The following is a 25992-nucleotide window of genomic DNA, read 5'->3' on the forward strand; positions in this document are numbered from 1 at the left end:
TGTCTGATAGAGCCAATGCCAGCCGGCTCCAAGACGGGCCCGCCGCTGGCCAAGGCCAAGCCAGTCAGCGCCTCTGTGATAACATATTTAAGAAGAAGAAAAATACTTAGAGGGAGAGAGTTTTTGCAGCCAGAGAGAGGAGTGAGAAGATGTAAGAAACTCTGCAGACACCAAGGTCAGTGCAGATGGAGGGGGAGGAGGAGCTCCAGGCGCCGGAGCAGAGATCCCCCTGCAGCCCCTGGTGAAGGCCATGGTGAAGCAGGCCGTCCCCCTGCAGCCCATGGAGGAAGGATGAGGGGGTGTAGAGATTCCACCTGCAGCCCGTGGAGGACCCCACGCCGGAGCAGGTGGAGGCACCTGAAGGAGGCTGTGGCCCGTGGGAAGCCCACGCTGGAGCAAGTTCCAGGCCGGACCGGTGGACCCGTGAAGAGGGGAGCCCACGCCAGAGAAGGTTTGCTGGCAGGACTTGTGACCCCGTGGGGGACCCCACGCTGGAGCAGTTTGCTCCTGAAGGTCTGCACCCCATGAGAGGGACTCCATGCTGGAGCAGGGGAACGATGAGAGGAGTCCTCCCCCTGAGGAGGAAGAAGCGGCAGAAACACCGTGAGATGAACTGACCGTAACCCCCACTCCCCGTCTCCCTGTGCCGCTGAGGGGGGGAAGGTTGAAGCCGGGAGTGAAGTTGAGCCCGGGAAGATGGGAGGGGTGGGGGGAAGTGTTTTAAGAGTTGATTTTATTTTCTCATTCCTCTACTCTGTTTTGCCTAGTAATAAATTAGATGAATTCCCTCTCTAAGTTTGGTCTGTTTTGCTCGTGACGATAATTAGTGAGTGATCTCTCCCTGTCCTTATCTCGACCCACAAGCATTTCGTTATGCCTTTTCTCCCCTGTTTGGTGAATGAGGGGAGTGAGAGAGCGGCTCTGGTGGGCACCTGGCCCCCAGCCAGGCTCAACCCACCACAGCGAGTTTCATGTCGGATCAAGGTAAAGAGTTACAAGACACACTGTTGAGGGTGATCTGCACATCCTAGTACACTGTGTAACCAAGAAGATGCAGAAATCCACTCAGCCATTCATTTTTTGCAGTAACAAACATCAAATACCTTGTCTACAAGGATGAGCAAAACATTAAAACAGTTGTATTCCTCCTTTCAGACAGAGTCATTAAGGGAAAAAATTATTTGCAAGAGTCATCTGAAACAGTGTTGACATGAAACACTGCAGGAGCTACTGAGCTACTGAGAAAACATGAGCCATGATGTTGTCAGCACATAAACATCCCCCATGTTACCGCCCTCATGACTAGAACAAATAGCACCATCTCGTCAGCTCTCTCAGTGTCTTGCCACTACAGGCTGGATGAAGAGCATCAAGGGAAAGATTTGGCGAGGCACAGATGAAGCGAGTGGGAAGACGAAAGCACATTGAAGCATCACCTTGTTGCTCTGCTCCTTCAATCACCCGCTCAGTAACTGTGAAGTACTGACTAGGGCTTCTGGCAGGAAAATCCTTGCCTGGAATAAACCCACAGAGAGATGCCACAGCTCCTGAAGCTGTGGATGAACCTTAGAGACTCCAGGGAGAACATCCTTGTTCTCCACCCTCCCCAAAACTCAAGGAAAAGCCTATAAAGTCCTCAGCTGAGCACTGAAACCCATGGTGTAGCTGCTCATTGCTAGGGAGAAAAGGAGAGCACAATGTATCAAGCTATTTGATTCTTCCTTCCTTCTTTTTGGAAGCCGTATTCTCAACAGAATGATGCATGAAAACCTACTTAAGATAAAAAGGCAACGGAAAGACAATGCTAATAAAACTATGCATAGACATCAGGAAAAAAGAAAAAAAAGAAAAAAGAAAGAAATCTATTATTTTGGAAATAGCTGCATAATGCAGCTTTAAAACAGCCTAATAAAAATACACGGGAGAAAGAAAGGCTAACTAGCATTTAAAATTCACATTACTTTTTCACACAAAATCTGTCTGTCACTATTATGTGGCATCATAAAAATCAAGTCACCAAGCAAAGAACAAAAACAAAGTGTTACTGGCTTCCAGCATGTATAAGTATATAAAACAAGAATACAAAATCTCCACAAAAAGATTTAAATATTTTAAGTATATATAAAAACCTCACATATTTTGTCTATAAAAGGATGCGACAGGATAGTAAACATTCACAGAACCCTCAGCACAAGTGAGCAGAAATCATTAATTTTAATAGCAAGTCTGCCACAAAAGTTGAAATGTTTCTAAAAATAGTCCAAAACATTAAAGACAGTTAAGCTGTGGTGGGTGTTGTTTATCTGTTTGTTTTATATAACATGTGGATTTATCTTAAAAGACAAATGAAGTCTCCTCCCTCTGTCCCCTTTTTGCATTTTAATGGTACTGCTCGATTACGCAGCATGCAAAGTTAAACCCCTTATATGCGATTTAACCATTGTCTGGAGTCCTTGTGGCTTGAATAAACTGCCTAGTTAATTAATGACACTTCTTCAATGCTATAAAAAGCCTCTAGCCATTTTTCCCAGTAATCTGAGTAATTCATCCATCAATGAAAATAAATCTTTCAGTTCTTCCTCAAAGACTGTATCTTACAGTGCAATTCTGAGTGGCCCTAGTCATTGTAAACATCGATGTAAGGTCATTTGATAGTCTCTGCACCCAGAATTGATGGGGAAAAGATGCATTTTTACATGTTAAGACACAAAAATACAGAAATTCCCTGGCATTTTAAAGGCCCCTTCACATGAACCTCTAAAGATCCTTAACAGGAACAAGAAGTGTTCTAATAAAGACCAAAATAATTGCTTACACTTTCAAATTTTACAGACTGTAATTTTTCTCATTTTGTCCTTCCTTCCCTTCATTCATAATAATTAAAGTAAATATTTGCCTTCCCTATACTGCCCCAGTTGCCAGTTTGTAGCTCCCTTTCATCATTCTGTCAACTCATTAGAAGGCTGTTTTCAAGAGGTTTTTTCCACCACACGGCTAGATGTCTGAGCATAATTAAACTTGATCAGAGCGACTCCTGCAATAGCAAGGACTGCCTGAATCAGATGTGCACTACAGCACCTGATTAAAACCATAATGGTAGAGTAAACAGAAGCACAAACTCCTCATTCCAGAGCAGCAGGGAAAAAAAGACGTGAGAAGATGACAGCATGGCCCAAACAGATGCAACATTTTCAAAGACTTATAAATTCCTTATTTCTAAGACATGTTCTGGAAGCTAGGTAAGGCTAGCTTCTAGGTATCCCTACTTTCACCTTAGCAGTTGTTTAAAACAACTATTTCCCTGAAAAGGTGGTAGCAACTGCAAATCATAGTCCACAGATAAAAATGGGACGATCGAAAAGCAGACTATACTTTAATGGATTTATTAGTTAAATAAATATGCCGGGGACCAAAGCCACACCAAAACAAAGGAGCCTGAGAGCCAAGTTCATGAAATGCCTGGTGCCACCAGTAACCATTTGACAGTGCTTCTTGTTAATTAGGTCCTACCTCCTCGTGAGAATTGTGCCGTAGCTCCTACCTCACGGCAGCCACTTGGCACAACACAGCGCCAATCCTTTCAGGGACATGTAAGACACCAAATGCTTTATTAGCACACAGATCCCTCCCGACTACTCTGCTGGACCCAAAAGGTAGCACGCATCCCCTCCTTCATGTGAAGCTCCTTTCTGCATCCTGGGCTCCATCCTGAAGCACTGCAGGCAGGGTGAAGGAGGTGAAGCCTGCCCCTGCATCGTGCCTGTCAGGGAAAAAAGATGCTAAAGCATCTGTGGTTGCTATGGGAGTAGGGATGGCGAGCACCGGGAGCTAACAGCGTAGAAATTGTCTTCCTGCATAGCTACTGCAAACTAGAAAAGATTTTAAAAAACCCAACATACAGACCTCCTGCACCCACTCTGTGTTTTGAGACAAATCGGTTTCATCTGCTACTGGTCTCTCAGGTTTTCTTCCAGTGTCTCCAAAGACCGTGCGGTGCACATGGTATCTGTTCCTAACACTGTGCTTTTTTCTTCCACCAAGAGCAGAATTTTGTATGATCGGACACAGAACAGGCTGAAACTTGGGGCCTGTACTTACACATTCTTAGTACTAACGCATGTTGTGTTGTGATGGGACCACATACAATAGTTAATGTTGTACCCACTAGGTTGCAAATCAAATCAGCTAACTGCTTGTATACCTATTTTCAAAGTCAACAGGAGGAAGTGTGCTGGCAAAGTTCACACGTACCTCTTGTCTGTCATGTCCTGGCCAAAGACAATCCTGGTCAGTCCCTGAATTTTCACAAATAAAAGCTTACAACAGGAAAGAGGATGGGGGGAAAACAGGAATGGGCTCTTACAGCTGTCAAAAAAGTCTAATAATTTACACCAGCTGAGATGCAGGGAATAAATATATAGATTAATAGCACCTCTTGGGATAATCAGGAATTAAAATATATTCATTCATTTTCATCACGGCTTCCCTCTACTGGAGAGTGATTTCCTTCTGATTACCTTCTCACACGCAGAAGCAGCAACAGAAACAACCCTAGTGAAGTCCAGGGAATTACACTATATTGCTATAAACGAGGATAATCAGACCCCTCTACAGTTCTCGTTCAGTTCTCTGACACTGCCTTTCTCACATCATGAACAGAGATAAACCTCTTTAATAGGTAAAATCTAGGAGAAAGAGAGGGAGAGGATGGCCTGAGGGCAGCAGAAATTGATAGGAAAACGTCACTAGGTGCTGAGCAAGCACACAGCAGAGGAGATGAAGTGCTGGAAAGATATTTTATATGACTTGTGGGCTTAGGAAAAATCCTCAATTACTTATTGACTTTGCTTCTATAATTATAAATAAACCCTTTGGCTAGATGAGCCAGAAGAAATTCAAGTTTTTCTCACTTGGGAAGTCATTCAATCTACTTGGTATGTACACTCCCTCTTTGCAAACAAGAGTGGTACGACACCACAGAACTGTCTCAAGGCAGGGTATTCTCCAGTATTTCAAATTTACTTTTCTTTTCAAATTTACTTTTCATCCCTACATAAGTCCTCTCACCAGAAATTACTCCACACGACCCTGAGGAAGTAGGCTCTACTGCAGCCTCTTGTAGCCTTGAAAAAAATATTTAAAAAACGAGAAAGGAAGGTTACACTCCTGAGCGATCCCATCTGTCTGAATTTAACTCAAGTGTGGCACTCTGCTCGAGATACAGAGGACCCAGTCCTGCAAAGTCCTCCTATGGTGTGTATTTGCTTATTATCCTCAAGAGGCCATTGGTATAATGGGGCTCTGTGCCTTGGCCAGACATGTGCTCTGGTTATAGTGTACAAGAGCAGGAAACAACTAAATGAGGTCTACAGAAACACAATGGAAGAAAAAATTAACTTCTAGTTCTCTGCAATACAAATGCAGAATGACAGTCAAAAGGCCTATGTATTGAATTAGCTGAAGAAGCCCATAGCTCCACGTCCAGACTCAAGACGTGGGTGTGAACCATAGTAAAAATCTGCCAATGACTTTCATGAGATGATCATAGAATGGTTTGGGTTGGAAGGGACCTTAAAGACCATCCAGTTCCAACCCCCCTGCCCATGGGCAGGGACACCCTCCACTAGATCAGGTTGCCCAAAGCCCCATCCAACCTGGCCTTGAACCCTGCCAGGGAAGGGGGCATCCACAGCTTCTCTGGGCAACCTGTTCCAGTGCCTCACCACTCTCACAGTAAAGAATTTCTTCCTAACATCTAATCTAAATCGACCCTCCTTCAGCTTAAAGCCCTTGTCCTATCACTACATGCCACTGTAAACAGTCCCTCTCACCTTTCCTGTAGGCCCCTTTCAGGTACTGGCAGGCTGCAATAAGGTCTCCCTGGAGCCTTCTCTTCTCCAGGCTGAACAACCCCAGCTCTCTCAGCCTGTCCTCATGGGAGAGGTGCTCCAGCCCTCTGATCATATTCGTGGCCCTCCTCTGGACTTGCTCCAACAGATCCATGTCCTTATGTTGGGGGTCCCAGAGCTGGACGCAGTACTCCAGGTGGGGTCTCACCAGAGCAAAGTAGAGGGGGAGAATCACCCCCCTCGACCTGCTGGTCACGCTTGTTTTGATGCAGCCCAGGCTATGGTTGGCTTTCTGGACTGCAAGTGCACATTGCTGGCTCATGTTAAACTTCTCATCCAACACTCCCAAGTCCTGCCCAGCCTATAGTCGTGCTTGGGATTGCCCTGACCCATGCGCAGGACCTTGCACTTGGCCTTGTTGAACTTCATGCAGTTCGCACAGGTCCACCTCTCAAGCCCATCAAGGTCCCTGTGGGTGGCATCCCTTCCCTCCAGCATGTTGACTGCACCACACAGCTTGGTGTCATTGACAAACTTGCTGAGGGTGCACTTGATGCCACTTTCCACGTTGCCGACAAAGATGTTAAACAGTGCCAGTCACAAAGATGTTAAACAGTGCTGGTCTGACGCATCATCTGACGACATATACTGAGAAAGTGCTGCAGTCAACTAGATTGTATCAACTGTCCTATGACTCACAGTAAGTTTGTCCCCAACACACAAGGAGAGCTCAAGAAATCCTTAAGAACAACAGAGCCACAAGAATAATTACACCATTCTCTTCCTAAAAGAAAATGCAGCACAGTTGCATCTAGTATTAATAAAATCAGCCAATAACTTCCTCAGGTCAAAGCACGTACCAAATCAGTTAAAAGACAGAAATATATATGCTCATCTTCTGCAAGACTGTACCCTGGCCATCTTTCCAGCTCTCATCCCATCTCTATGCTCTCGAAAGGCTTTGGGAAGCATTAACCACGGAGTTTCAACCACAGGTGGCATGAGCCACTACTTCAGGTGCTTTAGTTAGAAGCCCGCGTCAAGCACAGAAAGGACATAAAACTGGAGGCCATACACGCTCTGTAGCTCCAACCATTTCTTGCCTCCAACAGAAAGATGGTGGTAGGAAATTACTCTCCTCTTGCAGAGCTGCTACAGAGCCATGGTGAGGAGTGACAGAGGTGATAGCCAACTGGTGTTGAACAGACAGGAGAAAAGATGGAAAATGAGTCTTGAAGAAAAGAGGAGGATGCATGCAGCAGAGGACTGAGGGAGAAGGTTAAGAGAACTGAAGAATGAGATGACCAGACAGGCTGTATTGAGCAAATTTTTATCAGGACAATAGAAAACTGATACTTAACAATACATCCCCCTTGGAAATTTAACTCTCCAAGTTAATTGTGTTAAAGGTCATGGGACCATGGAGCGTAATGTTTTCCAGGAATACTTTCATTAGCAATCTTCATGGTGCCAGAGGGATGACGAAAAGAATAGTATGAATTATAAATTTAAATTTTGACATTTATCTTTGACTCACTGTACAGACAAACAGATTACATTAGGCAATAGGGAAGATGCTGAAGCTACTCTAGACTAGAACAATATTTTGTTCTCATTTGCACAGACAGAAATCAGGAGAGAAATTAGATAAGGAGATAAGCTAGTAAGGGTATCCATTTCCGTATGTGCTTATTTGTGTGTAATATATACGATGTCCTTTCCCCTCCAATTTTCTATTTTTAGTTTGAACTGAGCATAGTCTCTTGCCTAGAACCTCAGTGAATCATATTTCCTTGTGCCTCCAAGGACAAAAACGTCTAAATACATATTATAAGATTGCTTCCTTCCACCAGCTCTGGAGAGGAGTACAAATATCCATCATCACTCAACACGCACACCCCATAGTTAGGAGAACAGTGCAGTGCAACAGCGAGCTCATGGCTGGTTTTGGTCTCTATTTCAGTGAGTTTCTCAAGCAAGTGACTTTCACCCAGATGGAATTGGCCATTATGTTCAAATGTGCTTATCTGGACACTGAACAAGTGTTTGTTTTCTGGAATAAGCACTTATGGAGCATCCAGATTAGAAAGTACAAACATTGGCTAAATTGAAGGCAGTCAGTCGCCCCGAATTAAACACTCAAGTGAAGATATTTCCAAATACAGCAGCAACAACTGAGTATCACACAAATGGGGTAGCCTCATGTTTAAAACATAGGAATGAGAGCTATTAGATCTTAGTTTCCCCTCCTACTTCTGCAGCTTGTCTTCTCCCCTTGATCTTCAGTAAATTATTTATTGTCAAGACTTACATTTCCCCAGATTAAAAAAGAGGCAGTTAGACTCTCTGGCTTTAAAGAGCCGTGCTGCAATAATTAATTCATTATTCTTTGCAGAGCACTCTAAAATTATTAGATGCTGCTGCAGAAATGCATATTATTAGTGGTATTATATTCCACTAGCAATTCCCAAAATAACTGTATCTTGTATGGATTTATAGTATTCTAAATTAAAGTCAGTGGTACCTTGAGCATTGAACCAGTACCTTTTCATGGCGGTGTAAAATGAAGGAAGGTAAAGAATCCAGTTGTGATCACAACACAGTTTCTCTTTGCCCTGTTCTACACCCATCATTTCTTTCAGTATTATATGAGACAGACATTAACCATAATGACAGCAAGCATGTAGAATGAAAGACCGTTCTAGTAAGATCAACACTGGATGGCAAAGGGCCTTTGTAAATTCTGCGAATGAAACCTATGGGCTAGCTCAAGACCTGCTATAAATGGTGGTGTGACTGATATCATATGCTTCATTAGAAAAACAGTAACGAAGAATTTTTAAACTGGCTTTTTCAAAGCTCAGCAAGTTTTGGACTCAACGGTTGGAAAAATGGCCTTCTTTTAAATTATGTTGTTTGCATAAGGCTGAGAGGTCTCTCTGATGCTCTATCAATTGGATCCATTTGCTCATGTGAAGGGAAACATAACCACCTCTGTCACTGGAACTGCTTTGGCTGCAAGTGCAGACTGGACAGTTGTATAGAGAAATGAACAGTCAGATGTTTACTAGTCCAGGCTCTATCTCTGCTCAAATGCATTTTCAAGATAGCTGTATCAACAAATTAGGGGTATAATTACAGTTTCCTGTCTCGAACAACAAACTTTGACTAAGACTGCATGTGAATCAGTGTGAACTTGGTACATTATCATATTTGCCTAATGAGAATGACAGGACAAATTAAATTTTCGTTATCTGTGGGAGCACCAGTTTTGAGGGAAACTATTGTTACAAAGTGACCATTTTATTTAACGACTTTTTAAGAGGTGTATTCTATAGCATATCGAAGCAATACAATTAATACCTCTAAAAGCCCCATTACCTGTTGGTCATCTGGAGTCCATATGCCACAGGTGATCTGACTCTCCAAGTTTATTTCTGAAGACCAGTGTCTTTGTCCACTGACTGAACCAACCAGCACAAATCCATCTCTGTAGGAGATAAGTGCTTGAGTCCCATCATGGCTCCATGTAAAGTCGCTTACCTTAACATACCAAAGACAAGAAAACAGATATATGGGCCACGCAGCAATTTTTTCTTGTTTTAATAACAACTAGCACTGCACGGAATTAGACAGGGCAACTGTTAGCCCAGTTGTAACTCTGATGTCACGGCTATTGGATACAGCAACTGTCCTTGCCAAGTGTCTTTGTGACACTTCTTGCATGTTCCTTTCAGTAAAGAAATGTTCCATTTTCTCCTGTGCTTTTCAAAAGATATAAAGGACCATTCATTGTCCTCTTCATTTGGCCTCTCAGGACTTGATCACTCTCAACTGCAGAGAAAACAAGCATACCAACCTGTGCCCCCCGATCATTCACAAGCTCCACAGACCATCTGCCTTCATATTGTATCCACACAAATATTCCTCCATCTGCATCGCAGGTTGCTAATTTCTGGAATGGTTCGTTCCATCTCACCAGCACAACCTTAAAAGATTACAAACAAAAACAGCATTACCAAAACTGCATGTTGTGCTAACAACTATTTAACAAGAACCAGTTAAACAATACTGCAAAATAAACATCACCACATTTAAATCCTGAAGATGTACAAAACAGCAATTTTCAGCACAGCATTAGGCGCCTCTCTAGAGCAGCTGGAATCGTTTTGTCATGGCTGTCAGGAAATGCACAATCTCTCACCATCAGGCATTTTTGGAAGGTATTGCATGCTTTCAAGAAAAACATACTGTACACTGGATTTCATTACAGAAGCGGCAAATGGGAGGCCCTGTACAGAACATCCAACACCCTTTCAAATGATTTCCCACACCATAACCTCAGACTCTCAGACTCTACGTCAAATCGTCACCTCTTGCTGACTTCAAATGAAGTTGCATGCATCAGCATCAGACTGAATTTGAATACTCATATCAATAGTGACATGAACAAAATCTGAGCATCCCAAATTATTAAACGATAGAAGTTTCATAGAAAAGTTGCTTTGCTACTACCTGCAGAAGGAATACAAAGCCGTTTTAGGCTCTTCTCTCCGCATTACAGCTATCTGGGCTTTTCTGGAGAATCTAATCAAGTCTAAACCTACCAAATTGCTCTCTCATTTCTAATTAATATGAATTTAACAAATACAGTATCTCTTAAGACCTCAGTAAAGAACTGAAAAAAACATGTTATCCTAGTGCTTGAAGTAGAAATTAGCTGTAAAACCATTTACCTTCTGTTAGTGACTTTTTCTTAAAAACTTTTTTCCAAATTAGTTTTATTTCAAAAACATGCAGATATACAAGACGCTCATGTTCATACACAAGGAGATTCCCCCCAGTTACTTTACTGAGACTCAGCATATGCAAACAAAGAAAACATATTTTAAATAGTCAATCAGTAGAGTGTTATTTTACTACTAAATGGGCATCCAGCTCTAATGATGTTTTTTCATAAATCTAAATAGATAATCAATCATCTAAAAGAGACAGAAAGAAATTTTCCTGAAATATATTTTGCTGTTTACAGAGATGGACTGATGCTCCTAAAGATACTAGTCCTAAGATGAGCTCTGACTAGACAGACCCACCACATTCACAATGAAGTCAGCAGTCATTTTCAGAATTAGGATATAAACACGCATACCTGAAACCTAAACTTGACAGCTGGAGAAGGATGATCTTACGCTTATTTAGTGAGCGCTACATTTATTCAGAGTGTCAAGGGTCAGAACCCCAGAACGTGTACATGAGTGGAGCTCACCAGTCCGAAGCATCAACCCTTGAACAATTAAACAACTGTTTCTTCATGCATACGTGAAGATTCTGGGGAGAAGTGAGTATGACAAACCACCTCTCTGATGTTAAGCAGCTAAGAAGAATCCCATTGAGATTTTGCAGAAAAACACTTGCTTCTGCTTGATTATAACCTTGCAGCTGCACTCCAAGTCACAAGTCCTGTCTCCAGTCAGGTGAATTGTATCATGCCACTAGATGGATTATATCACACATCGCTTTTTTTTTTTTGGACGAGCAGTAAATAAAATATTCCAATATACTAATACAAGCAGCTGTACTTTGGTAGAAGCTTCACTCTGTCCTTTTCATCTACGCAAGACCAGCACAGATTTTTCAAAATTTTGTTTTCTATTTCATGTAACTCCATGCACAAAACCATCATTTCATCCTTCCTTAGGCAAAACACAATGAGGTAACTGTACTTGCCAGTAATGTCTAACAGTATTACAAAAGAAGTGAAGAAACCCCCATATGTATCACAAGGATAACACAGAAAAATCTTCACCCCAGCCTTTAAGGTTGGGAGCTGCTAAGGCTAAGGATGCCTATTAATAGGGTGGAAGGTACTTATCACCACTGAAAATCAGGCCTTTAATGCTTAGACAGCACCCATGTTGGACATTTCATAGATCAGACAGAATATATTGCTGGAGAAAATTCAGGAGCAAAAGATAAAACTAATAGTTCAAGTACCATGTTTTTTAACTAACACCATCAAAGGTGCTGCTATCTATCTTAAAATTGCCCTGTTTTGTCTGACAAAGATTTGAGACGAGCGTACGATTTTATAGATTCAACATACAAGCTGACTTAATGATACAAATTATTGGCCAAGTGACAAGTTGCCTTGAAGTCATTTGTCTCTTTTCTATTTTAAATAGGAATCTTGTTAAAACTTGAAGATACCTTTTCATTCAAATTTTGTACAAAATGGCCTTTCTTTGGATTTGATAAAACATCCAAGGATATATTTGAATGTAAACAAAGTTAACCAGAGCATCCCTCTCTCCATCCCAATTAGATACAAATTAGTAACTTCCAAAATAAACTTACTGCTTCACAGTCACAAATGAAAATGAGACAATGATTTTATATGCCTTCTGATTACATGCTTAGAAGGAAGCAAATTTGTAATTTGAAAATTCAACTTCAAACACAGAGTAAATGTTATCATTTTATGAGGTCATTTTAGAAGATGCTTCCATCATTTACATTTAACAACCGACTACAGGTGCGGATTCCACAGCTGCTTTGAATATTTCCAATTTATTTTTTTTTAATTTTTCATAACACACTGAAGCAGAGATAAAGAAAGAAAGAAGTATTACCCTAAGAATTAAAATGACTTTTGGCTTTTATGTTGGCTAAAATGCAAAGCATATGAAAACATACCCCATTGATAGCACACTTAAATAACGCATAAGCTTGAATTACCTCTCTGCAAAGAGGAATTTTATTGCTAACCCATAAACGCAAAGATATCATTGCTTTCACTAACAGCTTCAACTCACAGGGGACCCATTTTTACTTCTGCTTCCTACTTAGCATCTTCACACAGGTACTGAAGGACTAAACTGTTTTATCTTGCATTGAAAGCGCAAAAATGTTGGTGTGCCAAAGAAAGTAATCTGTGGAGTATTTGTGGTCCACACAGCCTTTGTATATTGCCTAATTATTTGGCTGGCTTGTTGTTTGTGGTTTTTTTAAATACTATAAAAATCACAAATCGTGTTTGCTTTACTCTAGAAAAAATTTGTATCACAGACATTAATCAGCTTCTAAGCTGGTATCTCATATAGGAAATGATCTCCCATGAATAAAACTTCAAGAAACTCGTGGACTAATACATTAAGTACAATGTAAAGGCCAACGTATCGCCGCCAAACAGGATGCTCTCCATTAAGTTCAATGAGCTTTTGAATCAGGGTCTTATGTTTTCTTTTTTATGCAATGCATAATGGTGAAAACTTTGTTTCAAAAGTGGAACATTCAGCAGCTTCAATAGCTCTGTTTTAACTGTCAACTTGATTTTCAGAAATTAAATTTAATTAATCCTAAAGGTGCTAGACACTCTCCCCAAGAACTGACTGCAGTACTATAATGCTGCAAACACAGCAGAATCAGCAAAAAATAAAACCTTTAAAAATTATTTTCATCACTGTCCTGGGTTCAGCTGGGATAGAGTTAATTTTCTTCCTAGCCATTGGCATAGTGCTGTGGTTTGGATTTGGGATGAGAATAATGTTGATACCACACTGATGTTTTCAGTTGATGCCAAGCAGTCAAGGACTTCTCAGCTTCTCACACTGCCCTGCCAACAAGAAGGTTGGGGGTGCCCAAGGAGCTGGGAGGGGACACAGCCAGGACAGCTGACCCCAACTGGCCACAGGCATATTCCATACCATATGATGTCATGCTCTGTATATAACTGAGGGGTGGGCTGGGAGACAGTTGGCTCAAGAACTAGCTGAGCATCGGCTTCGGATGGTAACTGTGCTGTGCATCACTTGTTTTGTATGTTCAATAACAATCATCATCATCATCACCACCACCACCGCCTTTTCCTGTCCTGTTAAACTGTATTTATCTCAACCCACAAGTTTTAACCTTTTTTTTTCCACCCCTTTTCACCTCTCTCCCCCATCCCACTGTGGGGGGAGCGAGCAAACGGCTGTGTGGTTGTTTTAGCTGCCTGCTGGGTTAAACCACAACAATCACAAACTAGGGATATGTGAGGATTTGTTATTCTCAACATTAAAAAACTTCTTTATGTATAAAATTAAAAGGGAAAATACTGTTAACTTACAGTTGGGAGATGAACCCGTGCATTCACTTCCATTACTACAGTCTAATCAAGAATGAAATAATAGATAACATTTCTCCATTAAAAATGTTCTGTAAACATAAATTATAGGTTATGAACCTCAGTTACTTCCCCGTACTTCTCATCTTCACAGATGCTCCATTTGGAAAAGGCCTTGTCTTGTGGCAAAGGAAATATCTGTATTACTCTAATTGAAAAAAACAACAATTTTTTTTTAAAAAAGATTACTTAATTATGCTTCAAAATTTCCATTTTCATTCACTCTAATGCTTTTTGCTCCACTACTGCAAATAACAAAACAAAGTCCAATCAGTGTCTGGACCGGAAGATCATCAAGTTTCTTAGAAAGACACTGCCACAGAAAGACCATCATGCAGCTGGCAATGTTATTATTTATTAAAATCTTAGACAGGAAATTTTGAGTAACTGCAATTTTTGGAGTAGCACATATGTGATTTATAGTAAATGTGACCTCTTCCCAACAGAAACCAGGTTTGGTGATTTAAATTCAATACATGCTATTGACACTTTTATTAATTTTTTCACATTTTCTAACACAATACAAGACTGCTAAAATCCAAAGCATTCTAAGAGCTTTTGCTATTTCTAATTTCATTACAGTTTTCGAAAGAGATGACTGAAAATATGATACTAATCAATCTTCCAACAGCAGAAGTACTTCATCTAGAATACTATACAACAGTCATTACTGAAATCTTATCTCTGTAGTCCCTAAAACACATGGTACCTAAGTGCTAGAGAGGCAAAGGACAAACGTCTAGAAAAAAAACCCAAACCAGTGAATATCTAGGGCAATTAGTTCCTTGAGTTCCTTACCAAATTTAGATAGATTTTATTACTGAAAGGAAACTATGCTATGCTGTAGTGAGTCACAGTGAGTAATGTTTTTTTATCTCCGATCTTCCATCCATTTTACTGGGGAGCAGGCATATTCTCTGAAGACAGAGGTCTTCTCCAGCATTCATGTTCACATACGCTATGGAGATCTGCTTGCAGACAGACTATGGCAGCAATAAAAAGTAGAGAATGGTTGACGACAAATATTTGATTACAGCACAATTTGCTACACCTGGAAAGCCACATTCCTTTATCTGAAACTACAAGTGAACTGGGCATCTTTGCAGGGTGCACAGGATTTAATGCATTATAACTCCCATTGAGCGTATACAACACAATATTCTACGCAATTGCCGGCCTCCTCCCGCCCCAATAAATCATGCTACATTTTTGATGCTATTGAAAGTGCTGACATGAATCCATCTTCCAAGGAGCCATGGCAAAAGACCTAACTATTCCTAGGACAGAAATAAAAAAACTAATAAAGGAGATAAGGCTATTGCCTACAGTAGCAGAGTACAGGACTCAGTCGGTCTGAAGGCTTCTTCCGATCTTGTGCTTTTAGGAAAGTACTTAAGTTTTTAAAGGAACATATAAGGGTTGAAACAAAGCATGGGAAAAGGGGACTGGAAAATCTACCTAGGATCACTGAGCATCACCTATTTGCTGTATCAAGCGATGCTATTGTGCAATCCCCTAATAAGTAGCTTGACCTTCACTCATGGTTATGAGTACAGAGAAATACATGCATATAGTGCATATAGTATGTGCAACACATGGGCACACATTATGGTTGATTAATGGCAACAAAGATGAAGAGATGTGTAAGTACATTTATCAAAGAAAAAAGATGAGCGTACAGTGGGGAACAGAAAAGAAACAGAAAAGAGATCAGAGAAACCAGTAACAACCTTTACTTGCTAATACAGTTCAGTGTCTCTACATAATATACAGACATAGATATATACATATAATATGTATGTACATTACATACCTATAACATGAGTGTGCGCATGTACACACATCCCTATTAAATCCTTGAGGAAAGTCTGCCAACTTTGTACATTTTTTGACTTGAAGTTAGTTAACTAAAGCAGATTTTTATAAGGAAAATGTAATTATAAGAGACGACAGGGGCCCAGAATAAGCAGTAGGGTTGCAGTTAAGAAGCTGTTGTTTCTCACTATACTTTACCTATAACCAATGCTTGATTCTAAATGGTTCTGCGTACATTTAGTTCAATGAAACGTGAAGTTTAACTATTTTTTTAAATATTAGTATTTTAAAAATAAAGGCTATTCAAGTTTCTCTCTCCTAATTTCTCATGATGCAAACAGATTGTTTGCAACTGTAATTTTCATCTTCGCTTATGACCTTCATTTCTTGCCATGACAATAATGCCATGATAATTCTCTCCATTCAAACTAATTCAATAACGCAGACAAAGAGCATCACATAAGTATTCTTCCTACTAATAACACTAGACAAAAAAAATCAGCAGGTATGGTAGACAGCTAGTTCACCTCTCCTGGGCTGGCACACTCATCTTCCTGTCCTACTTGTCTTAGATTGCATTCTCTAATGATACAGTCCCTGTCTCTCCCACACCCGCGGAGCTTTGACTTTTTGTTTCCAGAGACATTACACCCGGGGTGGAAGTGCTTCGTTTGCATACGGAGCTGTCAGTTTCCAAGGTACGATACCCATCAAGGAAACATTATTAAGAAGAAGCTACTGCTATTAATAACAAAAATTGCGCTGCAGCTAAAGAATGGCAAATTTATAATAGTGTCTACATTTCTTGAGAAAAACTGTCAACTTGCAACAGGGGCTGCATGTTACACAGTGGGTAAAGGAACGGTGAACGAATTCGTGGAGACAGAAAACACCATCCAAATTCTGTTTGTTTAGTCTACATAATAAGAAAATGAACTCTCTTCCTGTAAGGACTGGAATGGCCTCCAGCTATCTCAGGGATGGATGTCCTTTAATGAACCTTAGCCCTGCTGCGGGAGAAGCCGCGGTCACTGGTGACACGCACCCACGGCACGGCAGCTGCTCACAGCCCCGGAGGGGTTCGGCTGCTGCTGCTGCGGGCAGCGCCTTCCACGGCCGCTCGTACATTAGAGGTCTGCCGCTTTATCCCAGGACCCTACTTTTTCCCTCAAAAAAAGTGTATTACTCTGCCAGCAGCTGCCATCTTGTTTTTTCTGCTCTTTGACAAGGAGCTTCAATTTCTATAAATACTATTTAAATAAATGTAACAACATTCTTGTGAGAGACCATATGAAAGCTACTAACTACAGGGTTTTACTAACTACGGGGTTTTAAAACACAAGAAGAAAATCCAGACCAGATTTGAATAGCCTTTTCTTTTTTTTTTTTTAACTGGAAATCTGATTTCATTGTGTAACATCAATACGCTAAGCATGAGATCTGTGTCAGCTGGGGCCCTAACCTTGTGCTAACTGAAATCAGAGGTAAGGCTGGGCCAGTGAGAAGGTGCTGACCTTACCGGACCTGAAAGGTCCAATTCTGTGTTGGGTTTGTGTGGCAAGGTTTTGGCCGTGGGGGGGCTACAGGGGTGGCTTCTGTGAGAAGCTGCTAGAAGCTCCCCCTGTGTCTGATAGAGCCAATGCCAGCCGGCTCTAAGATGGACCCGCCGCTGGCCAAGGCCAAGCCAGTCAGCGCCTCTGTGATAACATATTTAAGAAGAAGAAAAATACTTAGAGGGAGAGAGTTTTTGCAGCCAGAGAGAGGAGTGAGAAGATGTAAGAAACTCTGCAGACACCAAGGTCAGTGCAGATGGAGGAGGAGGAGGAGCTCCAGGCGCCGGAGCAGAGATCCCCCTGCAGCCCCTGGTGAAGACCATGGTGAGGCAGGCTGTCCCCCTGCAGCCCATGGAGGAAGGATGAGGGGGTGTAGCGATTCCACCTGCAGCCCGTGGAGGACCCCATGCTGGAGCAGGTGGAGGCACCTGAAGGAGGCTGTGGCCCATGGGAAGCCCATGCTGGAGCAAGCTCCTGGCAGGACCTGTGGACCCGTGAAGAGGGGAGCCCACGCCAGGGCAGGTTTGCTGGCAGGACTTGTGACCCCGTGGGGGACCCACACTGGAGCAGCCTGCTCCTGAAGGTCTGCACCACGTGGAAGAGACTCACATTGGAGAAGTTTGTGAAGGACTGTCTCCCATGAGAGGGACTCCATGCTGGAGCAGGGGAACGATGAGAGGAGTCCTCCCCCTGAGGATGAAGAAGCAGCAGAAACAACATGTGATGAACTGACCCATAACCCCCATTCCCCATCCCCCTGTGCCGCTGCGGGGGGCAGAGGTTGAAGCCGGGAGTGAAGTTGAGCCCGGGAAGATGGGAGGGGTGGGGGGAGGTGTTTTAAGATTTGATTTTATTTCTCATTCCTCTACTCTGTTTTGCTTAGTAATAAATTCGATGGATTTCCTAAGTTCAGTCTGTTTTGCTCGTGACGATAATTAGTGAGTGACCTCTCCCTGTCCTTATCTCGACCCATAAGCTTTTTGTTATACTTTGTCTCCCTTGTCTAGTGAAGGAGGGGAGCGATAGAGTGGCTCTGGTGGGCACCTGGTCCCCAGCCAGGGTCAACCCACCACACTTCTTCTGACCATAGACTTCCCTTCGGCTTTCATGTGAAAATCTACTCCAAAGCAACTACATCCCTAACTCAAACACCTCAGGTAAGGTCTAAAGTTAAGTACAATGTAGCGATACATTAGAAGCTCTGTGCCATTTTGTTCAACATCTTATGAATTTTGTTCAGTGTTCTCATTTTTCTCCCCTTTCTCCTTGGCATTTGTTTTCATAACGCTCAGAGCAGGCACCAGGCTGATAACGACTCCAGTCATCTGCTCAGCTGCAGAAAGAGCAAAGGCCAGGTAGGAGCAGTGCAGTTTACCAGCAAAAACCCTCTGAGTGAGCGCAGTGGACATAACCATTCACCCAGCACTCCCTCGCTCTCCGTGTGAGTGGATGGTACCCTCTGCAAGTAATAATGCGGTTGCTCACCCACTGGGAAGAGCGTTGATGCTCCCTAGCAAGTTTTGCCTATTTGCTTTGCAGGCGAATGCCACACATGCCTATTTTTAAAAGGTATCTTGAGGTTGGCATCCAACCCACCACATATACCTATTTTTGAAAGGTATCATACAGTTGGCATCCAATCCCCAATGGAAGGCAGTCCAACCTTTAAAAGCTCTAGGGGATGATTTTGACAAATAGGTAACTACAAGAAAAACTTGTTTTGATAGCTACTTTGAGGAGGGACTGTACTTAGTGTGAGTAAGATGATGTCTTAAAAATACCTAGACTGTCAACATCTCACTGAATACATTTAGGAGCCTTGATAGTAAACTGCCAAGATGAGAACTCAGAAAGGTTCTAAAGCTTTATAAATCTCTCCACATTCCTTAAGTCATGCACTTCATTTTAAGAAACACACTCCCAAAGTCTATTAATCCCAAGGATTTGCCATGTTACCACTTTACGTGTTCACAGAACACAAACATGCCATCTGATCACCTACCTTAGAGGAAAGCATCCCCAATACTCCTCAAAGGTACCAAAGATGAAGTGTTATGCTCCTACAAATGAAGTGGTTCCCAGGGCCAGTTCCAAAGGAATTACCCTTTTCACTTTGGGATCACCATGTTTAACAGTGCCTTTAAAGAACTACAGTTGTAGGGGACATTTAAAAAAAACCCCAAACAACAGACATTAGCTCTATCCAAGGCATATCCCATAAATGTGTTTGGGCACCTAAAGATCTTTGACGGGTCACTTCTCAGAACTGGAAATTGCATGCGAGAAACAGACACGACAGACGATATAAACCTTACGTGGATGACAAGATGTTGGTATCTGGCTACCAGTTCTCATTTGAATAAGTTTCTTAACTATTCCTTCAAAGGCTAGTAAAGAAAATAGTTGGGTATAACCTGAAGGAAAATACTTAAGGCATGAAAAGAGTAAAGGCCTGAAGTCAATCACCCATATGCACGAGAGATCTGCACACTATGTTCTTGGAAGGGAAATGGGTGGAGGTCCGCTCATCTCCCATCGCACAGCCAGTGGAGTGACAGTGATAAGGAGTATGGTCTGCTTTTGACTCCTTTACCTTCACAAAGAACTTCCAAAAGCTCTTTCACAGAAAAGATAACTGTTTCCACAGAGAACTCTACAAAAGAGTTATGCCATGCTCACTTCCAGTGAGGGAAACTCATTTATAGCATGTACTTTACTACCTCTGTCTCTTATCAATGGTCTTCCTGTCCTTAACCATTCCTGCAAGATCCTTCTGTTTAATTGCCCACATATACTTCCTAGAAGTGCAGAGGCAAGCCCAAGTTCACTAAAAATAAATCAAAACTGAATGTTGATAAGGATGAGCAAAAGATAAAATAGCACTTCCATCGCCTTCCTTTATAGGAAGAAAGATTTTGCTTTGTTCTAGTTGCCGTAGAGATAAAAACACCATATAAAGAAAGGAGAGAGCACTATTCTATCTAAAGATGAACAACCGTTTTACCTTAAGACCAAAATACCCACAGCAAAATAGTTCCCACTCTCTAGCAAATCACTGATGAACACCATTAGGAAAGGTCCGTTGCTGTTAAAAATAAGACACATGCAATAACTGTGCAAAGTTGGCAGTTCATTGAGTTGGAGCATCTACGGTCAAATATTTTCCCACAAGAAAAAAAGCACCAGATTTAAAATTCTCTGATATTTAGCCTACATTAAATTAAAAGTACATGAGCCTAATGCTCATTTCACTAAGGTCTGACAGAATTGTATTACAGATGGTATAAATCAGGACCATTTTACAACCTTCACCTTTACATTCACTTTTTGGGCTGTGTATAAGAAGCTCAGTGTAAATGAACCTCTAGCTTTAAAAAGAAGAATAACACTCACTGACATCCACTTATGCATCATCACCATATACGAATTCAGAGACCACACACATCTTTGTTAGAGGTTCCAAGGAGAGGAGGGGAAAAAACAACAAAAACACCCCACATAAGACAGATTCAAAATTCTTTCTTTTTTCCCTGGCTAGAAATACAGAAAAATATTTGATGCAGAGACACAGACACTCTGTAGCAGAGCCTATTGCTTTTATTCTGTCTCTTCTTTTTAAAAATATGCAATTAAGGACAAAATGCTGTTTGGAACCATGTATTATACCCAAAATGATGGATCACCAAATAATTAAAAAAAACCCCAAAAACCAGAGGAGATAGGATAACAATAAAGATTATTGAAAACCATTTCTACTCAAAATGAACCACCTCTGCTCTGCTTTCTCAACAGCAGCTACTTAGGAATTCCCATAGTATCTTTCTACCTTGTAAATGCTATCTTGTTTGGGAATACCCCCAGGCTAATGAATTGCTGGAAAAAGTCAGTGAAGTGACTATGACAGAGGGACACTCTCTTATACTTGATCTTCCCAGTTTGGCCATTAAAAATTCCTGACAAAGTGTTCATATAATAGTGAAATATAATTTTATTGCTTTACATGTATATATGCATGCACAATAATATTATTCAAGGCAAAAAACCCCACTTGTACTACTAGAAAACTTTAAAGGAAATTCATAAAAATGTAATTTTTTTTTTTTTCTTAATAGAACTGTGTTAGTTAACACAGAGAAAGGACATAACACAAGTTCTTCACCTTCTGGAGTCTATTCTGAGAAGTGTCAGAAAAATAATGGTGTCTCATGACCACATACTGAGGATCTGCCCATATCAAATATACTAAGTCTGTCTGTATCAAATATACTAAGGTAATATAATTTTTTTTGCTCATCAGACATTCAAACTCATACAGCATGGCAACTAATATTTTTCCAGGTTTCTGAATATCATCATTAGCATTTGTGGTAGAGATTTTATAATCAGAAGCCAGCCAATGACTCTCTTGATGGTTTTACAGGGTAGACTATAACTTAGCTTGCACCTGCTTAGCTGAAATGACTGTAACAGTCCTCCAAACAAGCCTTATATGGGACCTGACTGCAGTGTACGCTTTGTGCAAGTCCTCTCCATGGAGACGAACTCCACCCTTTAAGAACTGCACTAAAAACTTAGGTTTTGTCAGCAATGTACACAGAAAAGACCTTAAAATTCAGAGACAAGTGTCAAAAAGTGTTGTCTAAGCGTGATTATTTCTGACAGCTACAATACTTCAACCTTATTTTTTTTTTTTTTTCAAACACAAGGAAGTAAAAATAATCCAAACTTGAGTAAGAGCACTGATCAGCACTTCAAATCTATTAACACTTCCCAGGTGATAATAGCTGTGCACTAATCTAATTAAGGTGAGTTATAAGGCAGACTGGAGACAAATGGTATAGCTGGGCATTTCACTGCTGAAGTGGGACTACTTTACTATTCCCAATTCCCAAAGAAATACTCAACTATCGTTATCCTGATCATCAAGTCCAACCATAAGACCTCTATGTGAGTTACACGCAATTGTAGAACATTTCGGGCCATCTGAGGAATATCGGTGACCGTAAATTAGTCATGGAAACTGAGAACAGAAAACGTTTGCATAATCTTCATTGGACTGCCTGGACTGTCTTTGCATGACCCACAGAGACTGTGCATCCCTGACCCTTTTGTGAGAATGATGAAATTCCACCACATTACTTTGCAAAGGTAGGACGCCCGCTTTAGCTTCCACCATGAGGCCACCACCTGAACCCTCCTCGCCTGCCGGCTGCCCCTGAGTGGGTTCAGCTAGTGGCATTTGGGGCAGCTACTGAGGCGACTGTATAATTGCCGAGATGGACATAGAAAACACAATGGAAAATGAAATAGTGTCTACTTCCAAGGCAAACGATGCCAGGGAGGGACCGGGCAGTAAAACAGGGATTGCAGAAAGGGCAGAAGAGCCACTCAGCACCTGCACCTCTCGGGACAGAAAGGTACAAAAAGGAGAATCTAAATTAACAATATAAATAACTAAAAATTACAATATTTACATGCAAAACATCCAGTTTAGTGTATTACAATAAATAAGACAACAGATACCTAGCAAGAATTACTCTGTTACCATATATTACCCCCCATGCAGGCTCTGATTCAGGCTTGAGACACACTGGCCCACCTAATTTGCAACTGATACAATACAAACTTCTGACAATGTGAACACTAGCTAAAGAAATGCCATACTCTAAAAATGCCAAATAGCAGATTTTGAAAATGTCATCCTTGTTTTTGGCTGGCCTGCAGTTCTGCACAGACTGTATTCAGAGCAAACCCCTGTAAGCAGTTTTATCTTAATTTCTTATTTCTTCATGAAATAAAAACTGTACCATGATACGGTTGGCCAAGTGACCAATAATTTTACTTGTTTGACTTCCCAGAGAAGACAGGGGAGCTATAAATAAGGAGTTCAATCAGCTACTCGGATACAAGGATTGCAACAGGCAAAGTGGACAACCCCGGAAAGCACAAATCACTGCTATTCCTTTTTACTGCTGTGGCATAAATAAGCCTCAACCAGAAGGGACCCTCATGTTGTTGGAACTGCAGTTTATGAACAAGGACAGTCCTTGAAGTTTCTAGCCTTGCAGACAAAGCAAAAAGCAGGCTAGGAAAGCACTGCAGGGAAGGCCAGCTCTACAGAACTGTAAAATGACTGTCTTTGCTCAAAGCACTCGAGGGGGCTGAACTACAGGTTGGGAATGCAATCCCTGGGCAGCCTAAAGGGATGTAAGGGTCACCGTGAGATTACCATATTGTTGGCCATAAGGGTGATAGGAAACACACACCTGACTGTCTAGGACAATACTTGACCTCATCTAATGCAAATATTAACAAAGATACTGGTTACCTCAGGTGCAGAACGCAGTTTTCAAGGACCTGAGCTAAAGCTGACTTGCTTATCGGAAACCAAAACCCACCAATATTCAACTTTTAACAACCCAGCCAGTATATGAACCACAGACTAGAGATGAAAGTTGTCTGATCTGTATCCAAGAGCCTGAGCCAGCTAGCTTTTAAGCACTGCATCACTGGAAAGTAATTTTTATAGTTTAGATAGTTGATCCTTCAGTTCACTCAAAAAAGAGAGGAAAAGCAGTAAGAGCAACACACATTTCTGCTCTTTTTTCCCCAGTAAAATTCTTAAGAAAGTTTCACCAGGCAAAATAAGCAGATGTTTTCTATCCCAAGTCACTCGCTTGCTGATGAGCATCTGGAATATGACCGAGACAAAAACTGAGTGAAGGAATGAACTGTATTTAGGCAAGTCTGTCTGTGTACTGCCTCTACGTTATCTAGATACCATTTCCCTCTCTCCTGTCATATGAAAGCCTCAATGCAGACAGCTCTTCTTTCAGGTTTACAGAAAATGAGAACTAATCTGGCTAGGCACAGCAAAGAAGCAGAGACAGGTGACTATCAAATTTTTCCAAAAGTGAAAAACCTCCTAAATTAAAAATGAAACTGTATCTCAAATCAAAGGTTACAGTATTTAAGCAATGTATTTTGACTGGACAATTTCTACATCTCTGTCAAACACCCTTAAAGAGCTGGAGAGTTACCAACCTGAAAACAAGTTTGAAGCAGTAAGTTTACATGAGAGCCGGTGCTACCCCACCTAAGAGCCCGTCCATGTCTGTGCTACCAAGCCTTCCATACCAAGCCGTTGCAGCTTTCCTCCCACCACAAAGCATTCTTCCTACTCTCCAGGCCAGCACACTCTCCATGTTTAAGTCTCCTATCTCTATGTTTTAGATACTTCCAGAGAAGGACTCTAGACCGTGTACACAAGTAGCAGTGTAAACTCATTCTCCCTGCCCTCAATTCTGCATTTTACTTATAAACATTGTTTTGGGGTTTTTTATTATTTATTCATCTGCATCATTTCTGATGCTTTTGTTTGTGGGGAAAAAAAAGGCCCCCATCTTTATATTAAGTAGAAGAATTAGGCAATAAGACAAGATTCTGCAAGAAATTGTGGAACAAACATCACTGTAGTATTTAAAACTGTAAATATACAACATGGATTTAACATAGGTGTTGTTAAAGAAACACTGCCATAATCCAAGAGGTTGCCCACAAGTGCTACAGGCTGTGTTTTCTGACTGCCACGGTTCTATGAAGTTCAATTTCAAAAGCAGAAAACACTGCCACTGGACATCCCCTTAGCAAGCAGCAATGATGTTACTTCAGACTGGGCCGAAGAAAATATTTGTCTTCATTCTATGCACAATCTTGGTGTCTTTTCTTTATGATACTTAACAGATTTTAAAGTAATTTAAACTCTTTTAAGAATGTTAAAAAAAAGGTAATTGAAGTTTTGAGATATTAAAGGCAAATAATAACCCAAACAAATGCAAGTGGAGTCATGCAAGTCCAACGAGTACTGGAATGAAATGAAAAATCAAGGAACAAAAGACTTTATTAAATATTACCGTAAGTAACAGGATGATATTCAGGAAACTGTATTTTAGGTTAAATATAAAGTAAAGCTTTCAGCAATGAAAGAAATTGTTGAACAGTCTTTAAAAAAAAAAAGCTGAATGAAGCCAATCTTTGGAAAGACTTCACACAAATTTTCACATAGCATTAGATGGTATATTGCAGGGACTTTTTTTTTTTTTTTAGTGTTAACTGACTACACATGGTGTCCTGGTTTCAGCTGAGAGGGTTGATTTTCTTCATAGTAGCTAGTGTGGGGATATGTTTTGGATTTGTGCTGGAGACAGTGTTGATAATAGAGAGATGTTTTTGTTCTATGGACTTATTGTTGAGCAGTGTTTACACGGGGCCAAGGCCTTTTCTGCTTCTTGCACTGCCCTGCCAGCAGGATGGCTGGGGGTGCACAAGGAGTTGGGAGGGGACACAGACAGGACAAGTGACCCAAACTGACCAAAGGGATATTCCATACCATATGATGTCATGCTCAGTTTATAAGGAGCTTGGGGGAAGAGAGAGGGGAGAGGCAGCGGCGTTCGGAGCGATGGCGTTTGACTTCCCAAGTCACCGTTACGCGTGACAGAGCCCTGCTTTCCTGGAGATGGCTGAACACCTGCCTGCCCATGGGAAGTGGGGAATGAATTCCTTGCTTTGCTTTGCTTGTGCATGCGGCTTTTGCTTTACCTATTAAACT

The 25992-nt window shown here is 41.3% G+C and overlaps 1 protein-coding gene across 6 annotated transcripts in view; it reads right to left on the reverse strand.

Moving 5' to 3' along the window:
* The window catches only part of TULP4 (TUB like protein 4), a 176639-nt gene that overhangs the window by 50398 nt on the left and 100249 nt on the right, over window positions 1-25992 (reverse strand). For all 6 annotated transcript variants that reach the window (XM_054819136.1, XM_054819130.1, XM_054819132.1 and 3 more), the window contains 2 exons: window positions 9709-9837; window positions 9231-9392 (listed from right to left, as the gene is read on the reverse strand). In XM_054819136.1, coding sequence (XP_054675111.1) covers window positions 9231-9392; window positions 9709-9837 — 291 coding nt within the window. The remainder of the gene's footprint in view (window positions 1-9230; window positions 9393-9708; window positions 9838-25992) is intronic.

The sequence above is a fragment of the Grus americana genome, chromosome 3 (assembly GCF_028858705.1).
Source record: "Grus americana isolate bGruAme1 chromosome 3, bGruAme1.mat, whole genome shotgun sequence".
Lineage (NCBI taxonomy): Eukaryota > Metazoa > Chordata > Aves > Gruiformes > Gruidae > Grus > Grus americana.